This window comes from Ranitomeya imitator, chromosome 3 (genome assembly GCF_032444005.1).
Source record: "Ranitomeya imitator isolate aRanImi1 chromosome 3, aRanImi1.pri, whole genome shotgun sequence".
Taxonomy (NCBI): Eukaryota; Metazoa; Chordata; class Amphibia; order Anura; family Dendrobatidae; genus Ranitomeya; species Ranitomeya imitator.
The window spans coordinates 609,194,432-609,208,144 of record NC_091284.1 but is presented as its reverse complement, the minus strand read 5'-3'; the positions used below and the strand labels follow the sequence as shown (position 1 = coordinate 609,208,144).

Sequence of the window (13,713 nt, the reverse complement as noted above, 5' to 3'; positions counted from 1 at the left end):
TGTCTGCCGCTCCTTGCTGTTCTCCTGGTTTCCTGTCCTGAAATTCCGTTTTCAGGCGCTCGTTAAGTAGTTGTTAATGTTAGACTGCATTTGGCCTACTAGTTGGGTTGGGGCCTGCTATCGGTGTCTGCCACTCCTTGCTGTTCTCCTCCACTGAACAAAGCTGTGCCGCCTGTTTACTACTGTTGCCAATTTTGAACTGCATTTCGACTACTTACTGATTTGGGCCTACTCTCTGTGTCAGCCTCTCATTCCAGTTGTCCTCCACTGCAATGCCCCCTGATTAGTCCTGTGTTACCAATTTTGAACTGCATTTAGCCCACTTTATTCTTTGGGCCTATATCTGTGTTTCCTCCTCATCCTGCCCATTGCCCAGCCAGTGATAGATGAGTCTGCTGGTACATTGACCCATAACGCAACATTTCCCGTGCACGCTACACTGCAAGATTGTGACCCTGCTGAAAGTCAGGTCCCCCTTCCCGCATACCATACCACCTTACACGGGGACAAACAGGAAGGTGCAGATGAAAGTGCAGGTTCCTTCATCAGGTGGGGGAGGAATACTAGTTGGCGACGTCACTGGCACAGGGCCTCTCATGGTACGCAAAAGTGTTGCTGCCGGTGGGAGGCGCCCCCGCCGTGCAAACACACCGCTGTACTTTGAGGGGCCCTGTGCCAGTGCCAATGCCAACGAGTGGGCCCCCCCTGCTTGCTCAGGTTCACAGCACTTGCAAAGTTGAAATACTTACCTCTCCCTGCTCCACTGCCGTGACGTGGTCCAGATTTCCTGGGCCCACTAATTACTTGAACCAGCCCTACCCACCACAACTTTAGCCAAATGACCTCCAATTTCAAATGCCTTCCAATTATTATAAGGTAAATTACGCTTGACAAGCTTCATTAAGAAGAATGGATGGTTTTGACATTAAAATGGGCACTCTAGGTGTTTTCCTGGCCCCCACTCACTGCCGACTATGCTGCCCCATTGACTTGCATTGGGTTTCGTGTTTCGGTCGATCCCGACTTTACGTCATAATCGGGCGATTTCACTCGACCCGACTTTTGAGATAGTCGGGTTTCGCGAAACCCGGCTCGACTCTAAAAAGGTCAAGGTCGCTCAACTCTAGTTCTGACTACTGCTTTATACTTTAAGGAATTTCCGCTCTTTATGATTGAGGTCATGCATGTATATATCTCTGAAATAAGGATTTAATGCATCTTTCTGTGTACATAATTTGGATACAATTTATTGTAGAGTCGAAACGTTTATTGGATTGCCTTATAAATAAAACAAAAATAATTTTTTCTTGAATTCTTCAGTGCCGAATACTTAATTTCAATACTAGAAAACACACAGCGGATCTGAAAAATTATTTCCTTTGCCTAGAAATGGCAACCAGATGGCTGATACCAATTATTTATTTCCCAGACTGCTAAAAAACACAAAGTGGTCCTGAAAAATTATTTATTTGGCCTACAAATGACAGCAGGATGGCTCATGCCAATTATTTATTTCCCAAACTACTGGAAAACACACACCGATTTAGGAAAATTGTTTCTTTGGCCTATAAATGGCAACGAGATGGCTGATGCCAATTATTTATTTCCCAGACTACTATGAAACACAAACCGGTTTAGGAAAATTATTTATTTGGCCTTGAAAAGGCAACGAGATGGCTGATGCCAATTATTTATTTCCCAGACTTCTAGAAAAGACACAGCGGTCGTGAAAATTATTTATTTTGCCTATAAATGGCAACAGTACAGCTGATGCCAATTATTTATTTCCAATAGGACATTGAAATTTATTTTTTTGTTGATTTCATATTCCATAATTTATGTAATAGTGTACCCAACATAATGTTTCCTATGTACTTCTAGCCATAATAACCGTGATTTGGTTGGGAAAGGATAAGTCTGGGTCAGTTTTAACAAATATGTCTACTTCAGTTTGGAACAGAGCAGCTATCGTTAAAGGCCTAAAGAACCCACAACAACCCTAAAAATGAAGAGCTCTTGCACAGAGGATGATAAAGAGTTCTGCTGTGCAGAAATAAAACAGTGAAGGGAATGCAAGAATACACCAGGGCTGTGACCTTTTCTTTCTACAAGAAGTCAGACTCTCTCTGACCTTAAAGTGATGGCATATCCCAGATATATGACATTATTTTCCAAAACTCCAGTTTCATCATTATTCTGTCTGTAAGCAATGAATATTAAAAGCCTATTAAATAATATTATACTGTCCTTTGATTGCACTTTATTTAAAAAGAAACTTGCCTTGCTCACCCATCCAAGGTCTAGTGCTAATACATCATTGTAAATACACACCCGTGCTTTGTATCTCCCCCACCTCATTGTAGATTGTAAGCTCTCATGAGCAGGGTCGTCTTATTGTGCTTTAATTATTGTATTGTTAACGTTCTTACTAATGACTTGCGTTTGAAACTGTTAAACTGTAAAGCGCTGCGGAATATGTTGGCGCTATATAAAGATTATTATTATAGTGCTGAGTCTCTACTGCTCCTGGAGTCTATTATTCTCTGTAGACCTAACATTATTTTAAGGGCTCAGTGGCTCTGCCGGGTTGACAGCACAAGCCACTCAGATCCACAGAGCATAGTTATTGGCTGCAGTGCTTTCAATGTCACATCAATGCTGGAGACAATAATGGAAACTGAGAGCAGCGGTGGAGACTGATAGACCTGGGGAAAGTCAGGAAAGTGCAGTTTGTTTGCTTTTCAAAAAAAAGTGTCCAGGACGAGGGTTTTACAAAAATCAGAAAAGCCCTTTAAGAATATATGACCTAATAATTCCCAAGTACCTATCTTCTCTGCTTGGTGCCCTGTGGCTGAGTAAGAGGCTGTAGCAAAGCTCATCACACAGGGAATGACCTGGAGGAGGTCTACATCATTTTGAAGGTGAAGAGATAAATTGCTCCGTCTAGCGAAGCATTCCCACTTTACACTGACACTTAATCACATATTTGATCAGCACCTGGATGGGTCATGAGCTATTGTACCATAATGGTAAGTGGACATACTCGAGCATGCAATACTATAATGCAATGCTAAGTATGTTGCGGAGTGGAATAAATTACAGAAAAAAAATCACCAGAATACAGTATTATTAATAAATTATCAAATACAATTTAATGAGTTATAAACAAAACCATGGACTGTCTCATTCAAACCCTTGACAGTTTTGGAAACTGCACAAGTTACATATCCGTGAAGCATGTAGAATCATGTTACCAATTACACATAAAGTGTTAAAAAGTGAAACGAAATGTATTACAAAAGTGATATCAATTTTCTCATTTTATGACAAATATAATTACTTTGTACATTTTATTGTGTATTAACATTGTATTATTCATTTTAAGATAACTGATTTTTTAAAACAAAAAATTGCCTGCATATTCCTGGTAATGCCATCATAGCTTTAGTGTGCTCCGGAATCATAGACTACCCATTGATATTTAGAGGGCATCTGGTTGTCCCTCATGAAATCAGCGCCAACTCAATATACAGTGAATACATTTTTGGCTACAGTTTGAATGGAGTCCTAGTTTTATATACAAGTGTGCCTAAAGTGCATGACATTAAGGTGCAACACCATACACAACCCTTGGACAAGAGTGGAGCTGTTTCCGTGCAAAAGCATAGAGCTTTTTTTTCTAATCCTCCCCAGCCCCTTCAAATCAAGATGTTAATTTACTGAAACCTAGTAATCCTTTATAGATGTATTTCAGTGTCACAATGGCTGCAGTAACATTTAATTAGGAAGATCTTTCTTGCTTGCTAATTGCTTGTCCTCTTTGTCTCAGAAATGAGCATAGTTCTGAGAAGTCTGATAGATCTTCAAGCTTATTCACCATCTCCACAATACCATCTACTCCATCTTCGGAAAGCACCGTCAATGCGTTAGACCTGAATTTTCTTATCAAGTCTTCATTGTTCAGTGGTTTTCTCCAGTGACCGTAGAAGGTGTTACACCTCTCTGTAAAGGTGGCTCCATTTGTCAATGTAACGCTAACCTCACAGTACAGTTTTTCAAAATTTGGTTGATTATCAGATGGGTGAAGAACTTCTATTTTACTCAGCATCTTCTGTAGCTCTGGTCTGGAGATATTCTGGTCACTGAAAGACTGGACAGACACAAGTCCATCAAGCAAAGCTGTGCAAGCATTGAACTGAAAGGAATGACGAGCTTCATGTTCTGAGCTTGGCAAGGGACGACTCACGTACTTAGCTTCTGGGATTCTGAGAACAATTTTCTGAATATTGTCAATGACCAGTGGTTCATTATCACCAGCTATGTGTTTCCGTACTTCACATGCAGCGTCTGCAACCCAGTGCATCCCAAGGTGAGCAGGAAACCGTTTAATTGCCACATCTTGTTTCTCTAGCAGCCAGTTGTAGGATTCTAGGGATGGTAGGGCTTGTGGGTTATAATCATGGTAGAAAGCACCAAAGCCAGACTCTAAATCCAAGATCTGCTTATTTCCTTCTAGACCTAAAAATGCAAAGCAAGCAGCTTCCAGGCCATGCCTTCCGGCGTTACCTATGTGGAGGGGCTTAGTTTGTGTTCCTGCATTGGCCATAGGAGCCCCAGAATAAGATGCAGCAATAGCTAAGGCTTCTCTGCACTGAACCTGATCCAGGCCTAAAAACTTAGAAGAAGCTGCAGCACTTCCCATAGTGCCAACCACAGCAGGAGGGTGAAACCTGCAGAAACAAAGGAAGAATAGTGAGGAAGGAAAACAGTGCATAATATAATAATACGTCTCATACACATAAACAACAAAGGTAAAACTAAAATGTAACTACAGTATGTGCATATAAAATATAGTTTTTAGATAGGGTTTGCTTTGGACCTCATTCAAATGTCCATTTGCAACATACGTGTTCTGTGTTTTTTTTCACTGAAAGAACACATATCTATTATAATTTATGGGGCCGTTCACATGTCCGTGTTTTTGGGTGGACCACGTATCCGCCAAAAAAAATGGCAGAGACATGTCTGTTCTTGATTCGTTTCATGGATCCAAATTACCAATACAAGTCTATAGGTACGAGAAAATCAATCACAGCACACGGATGGCATCGGCGTACAGCCGTGTGCTGTCTGTGATTAACACTGCAACATATAGGAGAAGCTTTGCAATGTATTTTTCCATATATGAAAATCACTGATGAAACACTAATGGCAACAACTGATCATAGACTGATCAAACTCGGATCTAAAACATGTTTCTAAATAGGAGCAAAATCATGGACGTCTGAATGAGGTGTCACGGCAACTATGGGGGCCAGCCGCGCAGGGATCAGCCTCTTGTCATAGATCAATGTCGTCGACGGAGGGAAGAAGAAGATAAAAGACCAGTTTTCTGTATAACAAGATTCCCCGTTTATTAGAGGAGGTCAATACATATTTATACAGTGTCTTTTTGGGTGTTGCAAAGAGATAAGATACAAAAACATAAGCATCTCGTTGGTTGCATTAACATCTTACTACTGATTGGTAATAATTCAGTCTTCTACGTAGCTGAATCTTCATTTCTAACTAACACGCGTTATGCTAAATTTCAAGCATCTTATTAACATAGTGTGAACACTGCCATTGGGGGAGTCTCAAACCTTGTCTGTGTGAGCTGAACATTACATTCTTTCTCAGTGGAAAGCTTGAAGGCCACAAATAAAAACTTGCATAATGTTCCATCAGATATAGTCTGAAGAACAGTGCGTTCAGAGTAAAGTATTTTTTTAGAAATTCAATATAGAACTATTGTGTGTCCAGAATACCACAAAGAAAATAGATGTCAGTGTCAGTATTCTAAAATGAATGGCCATTACCGAGGCCATGAGTGAAATGAATATTACATACCTTCTTGGAATATTGCTAGCTTCGTTAGAAAACCTCATGAGTCTTCCCTGCACCTCAATGCCAACATTAAATGCCAATAGAAAGTCAAGACCAGATTTCTTGTGATGTGATGGTAATGTTTCGGAAAGGGCAATCAAGGAGGGAAGGATTGCCCCAGATGGATGTGTGGCAGGGTGCCAAGTGTCATCAAAGTCCATTGAGTGAACCTACAAAATAATGAACACATTTCAATTACAAAGTAAAACAAGCCAAATATAGAATCCTAATAAAATTATTCATGTTATCCTTAAAGGATTATTCCCATGTTACTAAGTTTTTATCCTACTATAGGCTAGGTGAGAACTTGCTGATCAACAGGTGTCTGATTGCTAAGACCCCATAGATCCCATGAATGGAACTCTGAAATTCCCCATAAGAATGGATTGGTGGCCAATCATGCGCATCTCCACTCCTTTTATTTTCCATTGGAGTGTCAGGGATAGTCAAATAGAGCTGTGGTTAGGTGACAGCTCGCTAAGATGGGAATATACCCCTTTACATTTCTGATGCAGGAAATAAAAGCAAATCCCTTGTCGCTCTACTGACATTTCATCGGTCAAAAGAGAGTGTGATAGTGTGTCGTAAGTGTGACTCTCACAACTGATTGACTCAGTATTGATTCAGCAGCTCACGTTCATGTTCCTTTTACACAATGGTTGGTAAAGACTGGCCAGTTGCACATTGATTCATTAACACAAGGGAGCAGAAATTAGAAAAAGGGTGCCAATTGTGGGAGATTGGGTTGGGTAGAGGAAAAAAATTGCTTGGGGGACCAATGCGAATAAGGGAATGTTGTCAGGTGCTTTAAGGTGTAGACTGGATCTTAGCACTAGCACAATGCTTTACTGGCATGGTACTAGCAGGGAACTCTCTGTTCTCCTATTTGAGTTTTTTTTCCATTGTTTGAATTTAAGTTTCTTAGAAATTCAGAAACAGAATAATCTGTATTCTAAGGCTCATGTTGGGCAACCTGAGTGTCTTGCAAATTAACATATTTGGCAACACTGAAGGGGATACATATTACAGAACATAGCGACATTTGTTGGAACTTTCTAGATCTATACTGAATTGGTGGAGGCCGGAGCTACGATGCTGATTGCTGAAAACTGCTCACAAAAATTTAACTAAGGAGCCGCTTAGGTAAATTGGTAAACCACTACTAATTGTCTGTCATTTAATAACCTAATAAGTAAACGATGCGCACTGAGCGACCTGTAATAGATCACACGAAGTGTGTACGGGCTGCCATGGTTCTTGGCAGTGCATGCCCTGTTTACACAGGATGATGCACAGCCGAAAACAATGATTTTTGCACTATGAAAAAAGATCGTTCCACCTGATCAACGAGTGTTTTGCTCATTAATTAGGTGATCAGCGGCCTGTTTACACTGAAAGATTATTATGAAACGAGCGTCATCAGGAACACTTGCTCACGATTGCCAGTGCAAATGTAACTTTAGTGGAGCGTCAGCAGGTAATTTGCAAATACGGTACATCAGATGCATGCTCATCTGCAGAAAAATGAACAATCCAGCGCGTTTACAGATTAACGGCAAACTATATTAGGATCCATTTGAAAGAGGCTTCTCAGTAAAACTTTGCACACATGTTCTCAGGCTTGAAACATGCCTTAGAATGTAACACGGAGCATCAAGCATGTAGGCAGATCCTTTCTGTGCGTTTTAACCTTTTATTTAGAGGAGTGGTACATTGGCTATTCTTTTTCTACAGCTTATTCTCATACAACTATTTTAAATACCCAAACCAAGAGGTCATATTTTTTGCAATTGTGATCTGCATTAATTCATTTTTGATATTTCAATGTAATGTGGTGAAACAGGTTTTGCAGTTGATATGCCCCAAGCACACTATTTCTACCATATTGCTTTCTTTCCATAGTGAACACTGGTCCTGCCTTTTCCCCAAGAAAGCAACATGAGCACCCAGCCATCCATATGATGAGAGAATGTAAGACCTTTGTCTATTGCCCCTTGATTCAGCTCTGATGCTCACTTGCCTATTGTTGGTGCTTGTGGATTTTTCCTGCTTCGAGCCTCTCAATTTCATGAACTGACTGTACACATGCTGCCTCTTGACATGTGCCACTGTCATGAGACAGTAATTTACTTAAAGGGGTTGTCCTGCCTTCTGATGAAAGTCTGCAGTCACTCTATGTGATTGCAGACTTCTGACTCCTTACAGAGTGCACACCATACGATGTCAGGGTTCTCCGGTTATGCCAGCGAGATCAGGTGTTGACGTGACCAGAAGTGTGCAAATTGTTTACTTCCGGCCACATTCTGACTAGACATGCATGACTCATTCATTTCACTAGTATTAAGTGAGGCCGAGCACGTCTAGTCAGCATGTGATCTCATACATGCAAATTGTACACTATTATGTGTGTTGCACATATCTACAAAACACATAAGACTTTTGACAGCGTGTGATGTTCACGCTGTAAAGATTAAAGGGACACTGTCACCTGAATTTGGAGGGAACAATCTTCAGCCATGGAGGCGGGGTTTTGGGGTTTTTGATTCACCCTCTCCTTACCCGCTGGCTGCATGCTGGCTGCAATATTGGATGAAGTTCATTCTCTGTCCTCCATAGTACACGCCTGCGCAAGGCAAGATTGCACCTTGTGCAGGCATGTACTACGGAGGACAGAGAATGAACTTCAATCCAATATTGCAGCCAGCATGCAGCCAGCAGGTAAGGAAAGGGTGAATCAAAAACCCCAAAACCCCGCCTCCATGGCTGAAGATTGTTCCCTCCAAATTCAGGTGACAGTGTCCCTTTAAGAAGTCTGCAGTCACATAGAGTGACTGCAGACTTCCATAAGAAGACTGGACAACCCTTTTAACATGACATTGGTTTTACTGGTATTGCTGATGTGATTGCATAAAGCAACAAATAAGTAACATACCCAAACTAGTAGTGTAGTTATTTCTTATTTTTATCAGTGCACATTTTGATAACTGATTCAGTCCAAAATTTTCACAGTCTATTTTCCAATATGAATAGATAGCTGGGTTGCCAAATATATGTGTTTTGCAACAGGCTAGAGCGCTTCCCGCTACGTCACAAAAAGGAAGTATATGCATTTCGTCCTAGTTTTGTCTACGGCAGAGTTATTACTAAGAGTGCCTACTTATCAATTAACCATTTTCTCACCTAATTCCTGTTTTATTGTATGCTAGCTGAATAAATTTAAACATAATTTGTTCCTATAACGTCAAAGATGACATAGGAAGCAATTGTAGAGAAACAGCACAACACCGATTTCAAAGAAAAGATGCTGTAATGTAGATTTTTTTCTTAGAAAAATACAATTATTTACTAAAACAGACTTGTCAGGAGTATTGCCAGGTCCTCTTTAACAAATTTCTAAAATATTCATAGACATTATGGCATACATTATGTATCAAGCTAAATATGCCAGAGTTCTGGCATAATTTGCACCCAAAAGAAACTTTTGCTGCATACACCAAATTCATTTTTTTTAAAGTTTTAGACACTTTTTGTGGCTAGTACGGAAAGGTGATGAACTAGTGATAGGCAAAAAGCACACCTGGGGCATTAACCAAAGAGCATGTGGTTTAATTGCATTTTTTGCTCTCACATAAGTGATGTAAAATTAGACTAGACAGTCTTAAAATATGCCAGGTTTATTGGCATGAACTACTTTTGTAAATCTGCACATTTTAAAAACTTCTAGTTAAGTTTTCACCTCCTAAAAATTAGGCAGCATTAACAAAGCTGCCCCATTATGTCATTTTTAACCATTACTTAAATATTTAGTCCAGATTTGTAATAAATGCAAAAGACAATACCAATGTCAGCTTATAGCACTAAACTCATAGAAGATTGCAGTCTTTCTTCACCGCCAGCAGCATCTAACTCTTTGAACAATCTGAAGACATTGTTCATGTATCATTATGTATTATTTCTACAAAATGGTTAGTGACAATCAAATATTGATCTGAAATAATTGTATAGAAGGATGATTTCTTACAGCAACGCCATTGACAAAAGAGGCATAGAGTGGAGGAAGACGAAGGTCAGGATGGCCCCAGACAGTGCTTGAGATGTCGGTGCTGTAAATCTGAAATCGATAAAACAGGCGATCACATAAGCAGGAAAAAGAAAGAAAAAAAAAAAACAGAAAAGTACACAAAGAAGTAAAAGTACAAAAAATGTTTTTAAATGTTTGAATAAAGTATTTTTTTATATTTTACATCCTGGAGCTGGATTCCTATATTTTTCTTACTCAAAGAAGTACAGAGAAATAAGCTGTCACTGTCAAATAGCAAATGATCATCTTTTATCACCATGGAAGTAAATTACATCTACCGGCAGATAGCGTTCACTGGGAATATACTTTTTAAAAATAATATATAACTGATAATGTTTCACAACTTATTATAGAGCAACTCAAGTATAATATAATAAATGTACGTAGGTCATATGTACTGCAGATACTAACATTTGTTTAAGCACCACTCCAGCAGGTTTTTTTGTATTGGAGTGCTAGGCTAGAGTGATGCTTCTCATCTAAGGTCCTAGCCTATAGTCTTGCACTCATCCGCTGCCGTCCTCACCTTCTATCACTGCCGCCCTATTGGTTTTCAGCAGTTTGTGAACCTGCCGGATCGCTCCAGTGTTTGCAGGATTGAGCCAGAGGTTACTTTTCAATGCAAGTCTACGGGATCCTCATTCTGACTCTTATAGTTTTGCATTGACTATACTGACTGTTACTGTGACTGTTACTTCTGATTTCCAGCCAGTGACGAAGTTGCAGTCATAACATGGCGCCACGGGACTGAATGGTAGGTAAAGAAGGCGGAGCGTAAGTATACGACTACAGTCAGAGATCTTAAGCACCACTCCAACACTGATAAAAAAATAAAACCCTGGAGTGGTGCTTTAATCGATTTAGACTGCCTAAAATGAAGGTGATGCATGCATAATAATATGAACAAATTGGAGCGTTCACAAATAGAAACAAATCAGGATGCTTTTTTATTTTCCTCAAAAATATTTTTCTGAAATGGAAACTTTTAGTAACTAATACAAAAAAAAACTAATGATATATCAGAACATAGAGTAATAGTTATGTCTTACTTTGCTGTACTGTAATGCCTTATGGAAGACTTCTGTTGTGGTGCCAATCAACCCGACTCCTAGTGTGTCTAAAATCATACGCTTGCTTCTCTGAATCAACTCTTGTGTTAGATTACTTGTGGTCAGACCATGAATAATTCCAGCAAAACTTCCTGTGACTGACTGGAAACAACATGAAAAAAAAATAAGCTTGCAACATATGTCACTGTTACAGAATTCATCTGCTCCATCTGTTAAATAAGAAATTAAAGGCTATGTCGCACAGTCCACGTTTACCACCTATCTCAATTGGCTGTTTCCATACTGAATTATATGGAACGACATCCCGAATGTTTGAGTGCTTCTTCATGTAAACTCCTCCTCACCGTGCCCTTACTGAACGTTTTTCACTGTCCAAGTGTTTGGTGGAGGTCCTATCTTCGGACCCTCTAAATATCTAATATTTTTAACCTACCCCATGATTCATTGAAGATTGTGGTTTGTAGGAAAACTCCTTTACTTTGAATATAATGAATTATATTTTATTAGAACCCCGTGGTATGTTCCTCTGTGGGAAATTCACAGCGTAACTGACGGGTTGTTATTAAATATCTACATATGTTGGATATATTTCTAATCATTAATAAAAGGGATATCCATACGTTTTTACTTAGTTTTAGAAACAAAACTATCAAACATGAAATATAAAATGCATCATACGCTGTATGTTCTGAACAGGATTTACTGGTTTGAAAGCGATTTGGTTCCATCTCGTACGATATCTGTATGACCTTAAGACCAGTTTCACAAGGTTGATATTGGCAGCCTCAGTACGGACCACGATGTAAAGGCTGTCCGTGGGTCTCACAGATGTCTCATATGGCAAGTATTACCCAGTGAGAACCAGGCCTAATGGTTAGGCTGGACACAGATATTAACCAACAGTCAATGGTTAGATCCCCTTCACACTACTTTAATGAGCTATTTTCAAATGAGACACTTGGTTCCTTTAAAAAAGGTAACCTATGAGTTAGTTATGTTTTTCTATTAGATTAACTTATGACAAAAAAGTGTCTCTTTTGGATTTTCTTTTTACATTGCTCAACCATGTAATCTACCATGCAGTTTAATACTCAAAAAATGGTAAATTAATGTGTATATTATTGTTAAAATCCATATGTGTTCATATCACATGCATATACAGTATATGCAGATACATAGGTTTTTTGTAAAGAGTTGAGCATCAACTCACTAAATAGTTGAGTGTAAAGCCTAACCAAGCAGAAACTTCCACATCAATCCCATTAAAGGGAGTGTGGCTGACAAACATCTCTTGCACTGCTTTTTTTCTGGTTTACAGAGAAATGCAGTAAATGCATTGGCCAAAGAATTCTATCACATCCTGTTTACTCCAGGTACCGAATACCCCTTTGGCAGATTGTACCAAAAATAATGGCACCCACCATATTTAGTTTATTTCCAATTGAACGTTGAGACGTTTGTCAAAAATACACAATGTCGCCTTTCCCCTTGCTCTGTAGATAGTGAGCCCTTACAGACAGGGTCCTCTCTCCCTCCATACTATTCAGTTTCTTATCTAGTTTGTGTTTAATTAAGTTTATTTCTCCTAATCGCTTTTGGGAATTCATGGCTCAGTAAAATAAATAATATTAGTAACAATAGAAATATAAGCATATAATTAAGTATAATAAATTATATTTTGAAAAGGCAAAAGTCTATTACCATCATAATACTCTCTATTATTACTTAACCCAGAAATAATTACAAAAACAGTTATCCAACTTCATAAAGTTCTAGTTAGTGGCTGAAGAAGATTTGTTGTTTCTGATCGATATCTCACAATATATACTTTTATACTTTTAAGAATCCAAAATATAAGAATATTTAAATAGCAGCAATTTGGTCATTACTTATATGTAAATCATAAAATTACTTGTACTTGTACAAGGACTGAATATATAATTGTGTGTATATTATCGTAAACTAAAAGCACAGGTACAGAGTCATCAAATTGCTAAGCAGAAGGACAAATATGTTAGAAGTAAAATCCAATAAATCTGATCATCACCATTCACATACTTTGTCAGTAATGCATAATACATTCATTATATTAATGCCAATAATAGTATGGAGAATAGAGCAGGCAGAGAACAATACCTTCGTAGCAATCATGTTTCTTAGAATGAATGAACAGCTTCCTGAACGGGGTTCTTTCTCTGATTGCTACGAACATCCTGGTTCATTTTATAGTCTTCCTACATGTTTATTTCTTCCCCTTTTTTAACTGGGTTTCCCAATTTACATAATTTTCAAGTTCCCAGTCACAGTAGGCAAAGAAGTCATCATTTTGGAGTGTTGGTGAGGTTAGCCACATGATGATGACCTATTTCACACACATAATTTGGCCATTTACTTACATATTATTTTTACAATGTTTAGGCCTGTTCACATCAGCATTTTTTTTTATTCCGGTGCTCTTCTCCATGATAGGAACAGAACAAGTTACTGAGAGGAATGCCGGACCCTGGACATGCCAGACATCAAGTACCCTGGACATGCCAGACATCAAGGACCCTGGACATGCCAGACATCAAGTACCCTGGACATGCCGGACATCAAGGACCCTGGACATGCCGGACATCAAGGACCCTGGACATG

General features: G+C 39.0%; 1 protein-coding gene across 1 annotated transcript; it reads right to left on the bottom strand.

The window, feature by feature from the left end:
* Positions 1-3,131: 3,131 nt before the first annotated feature.
* Positions 3,132-13,267, bottom strand: ACOD1 (aconitate decarboxylase 1). The gene is made up of 5 exons (XM_069758101.1): positions 13,213-13,267; positions 11,056-11,217; positions 9,947-10,036; positions 5,890-6,095; positions 3,132-4,730 (listed from the first exon to the last, which is right to left on the bottom strand). The coding sequence occupies exons 1-5, from the start codon at positions 13,225-13,227 to the stop codon at positions 3,782-3,784; spliced, it is 1,422 nt and encodes a 473-aa protein (XP_069614202.1). The 5' UTR covers positions 13,228-13,267; the 3' UTR covers positions 3,132-3,781.
* Between the last annotated feature and the right edge of the window lie 446 nt (positions 13,268-13,713).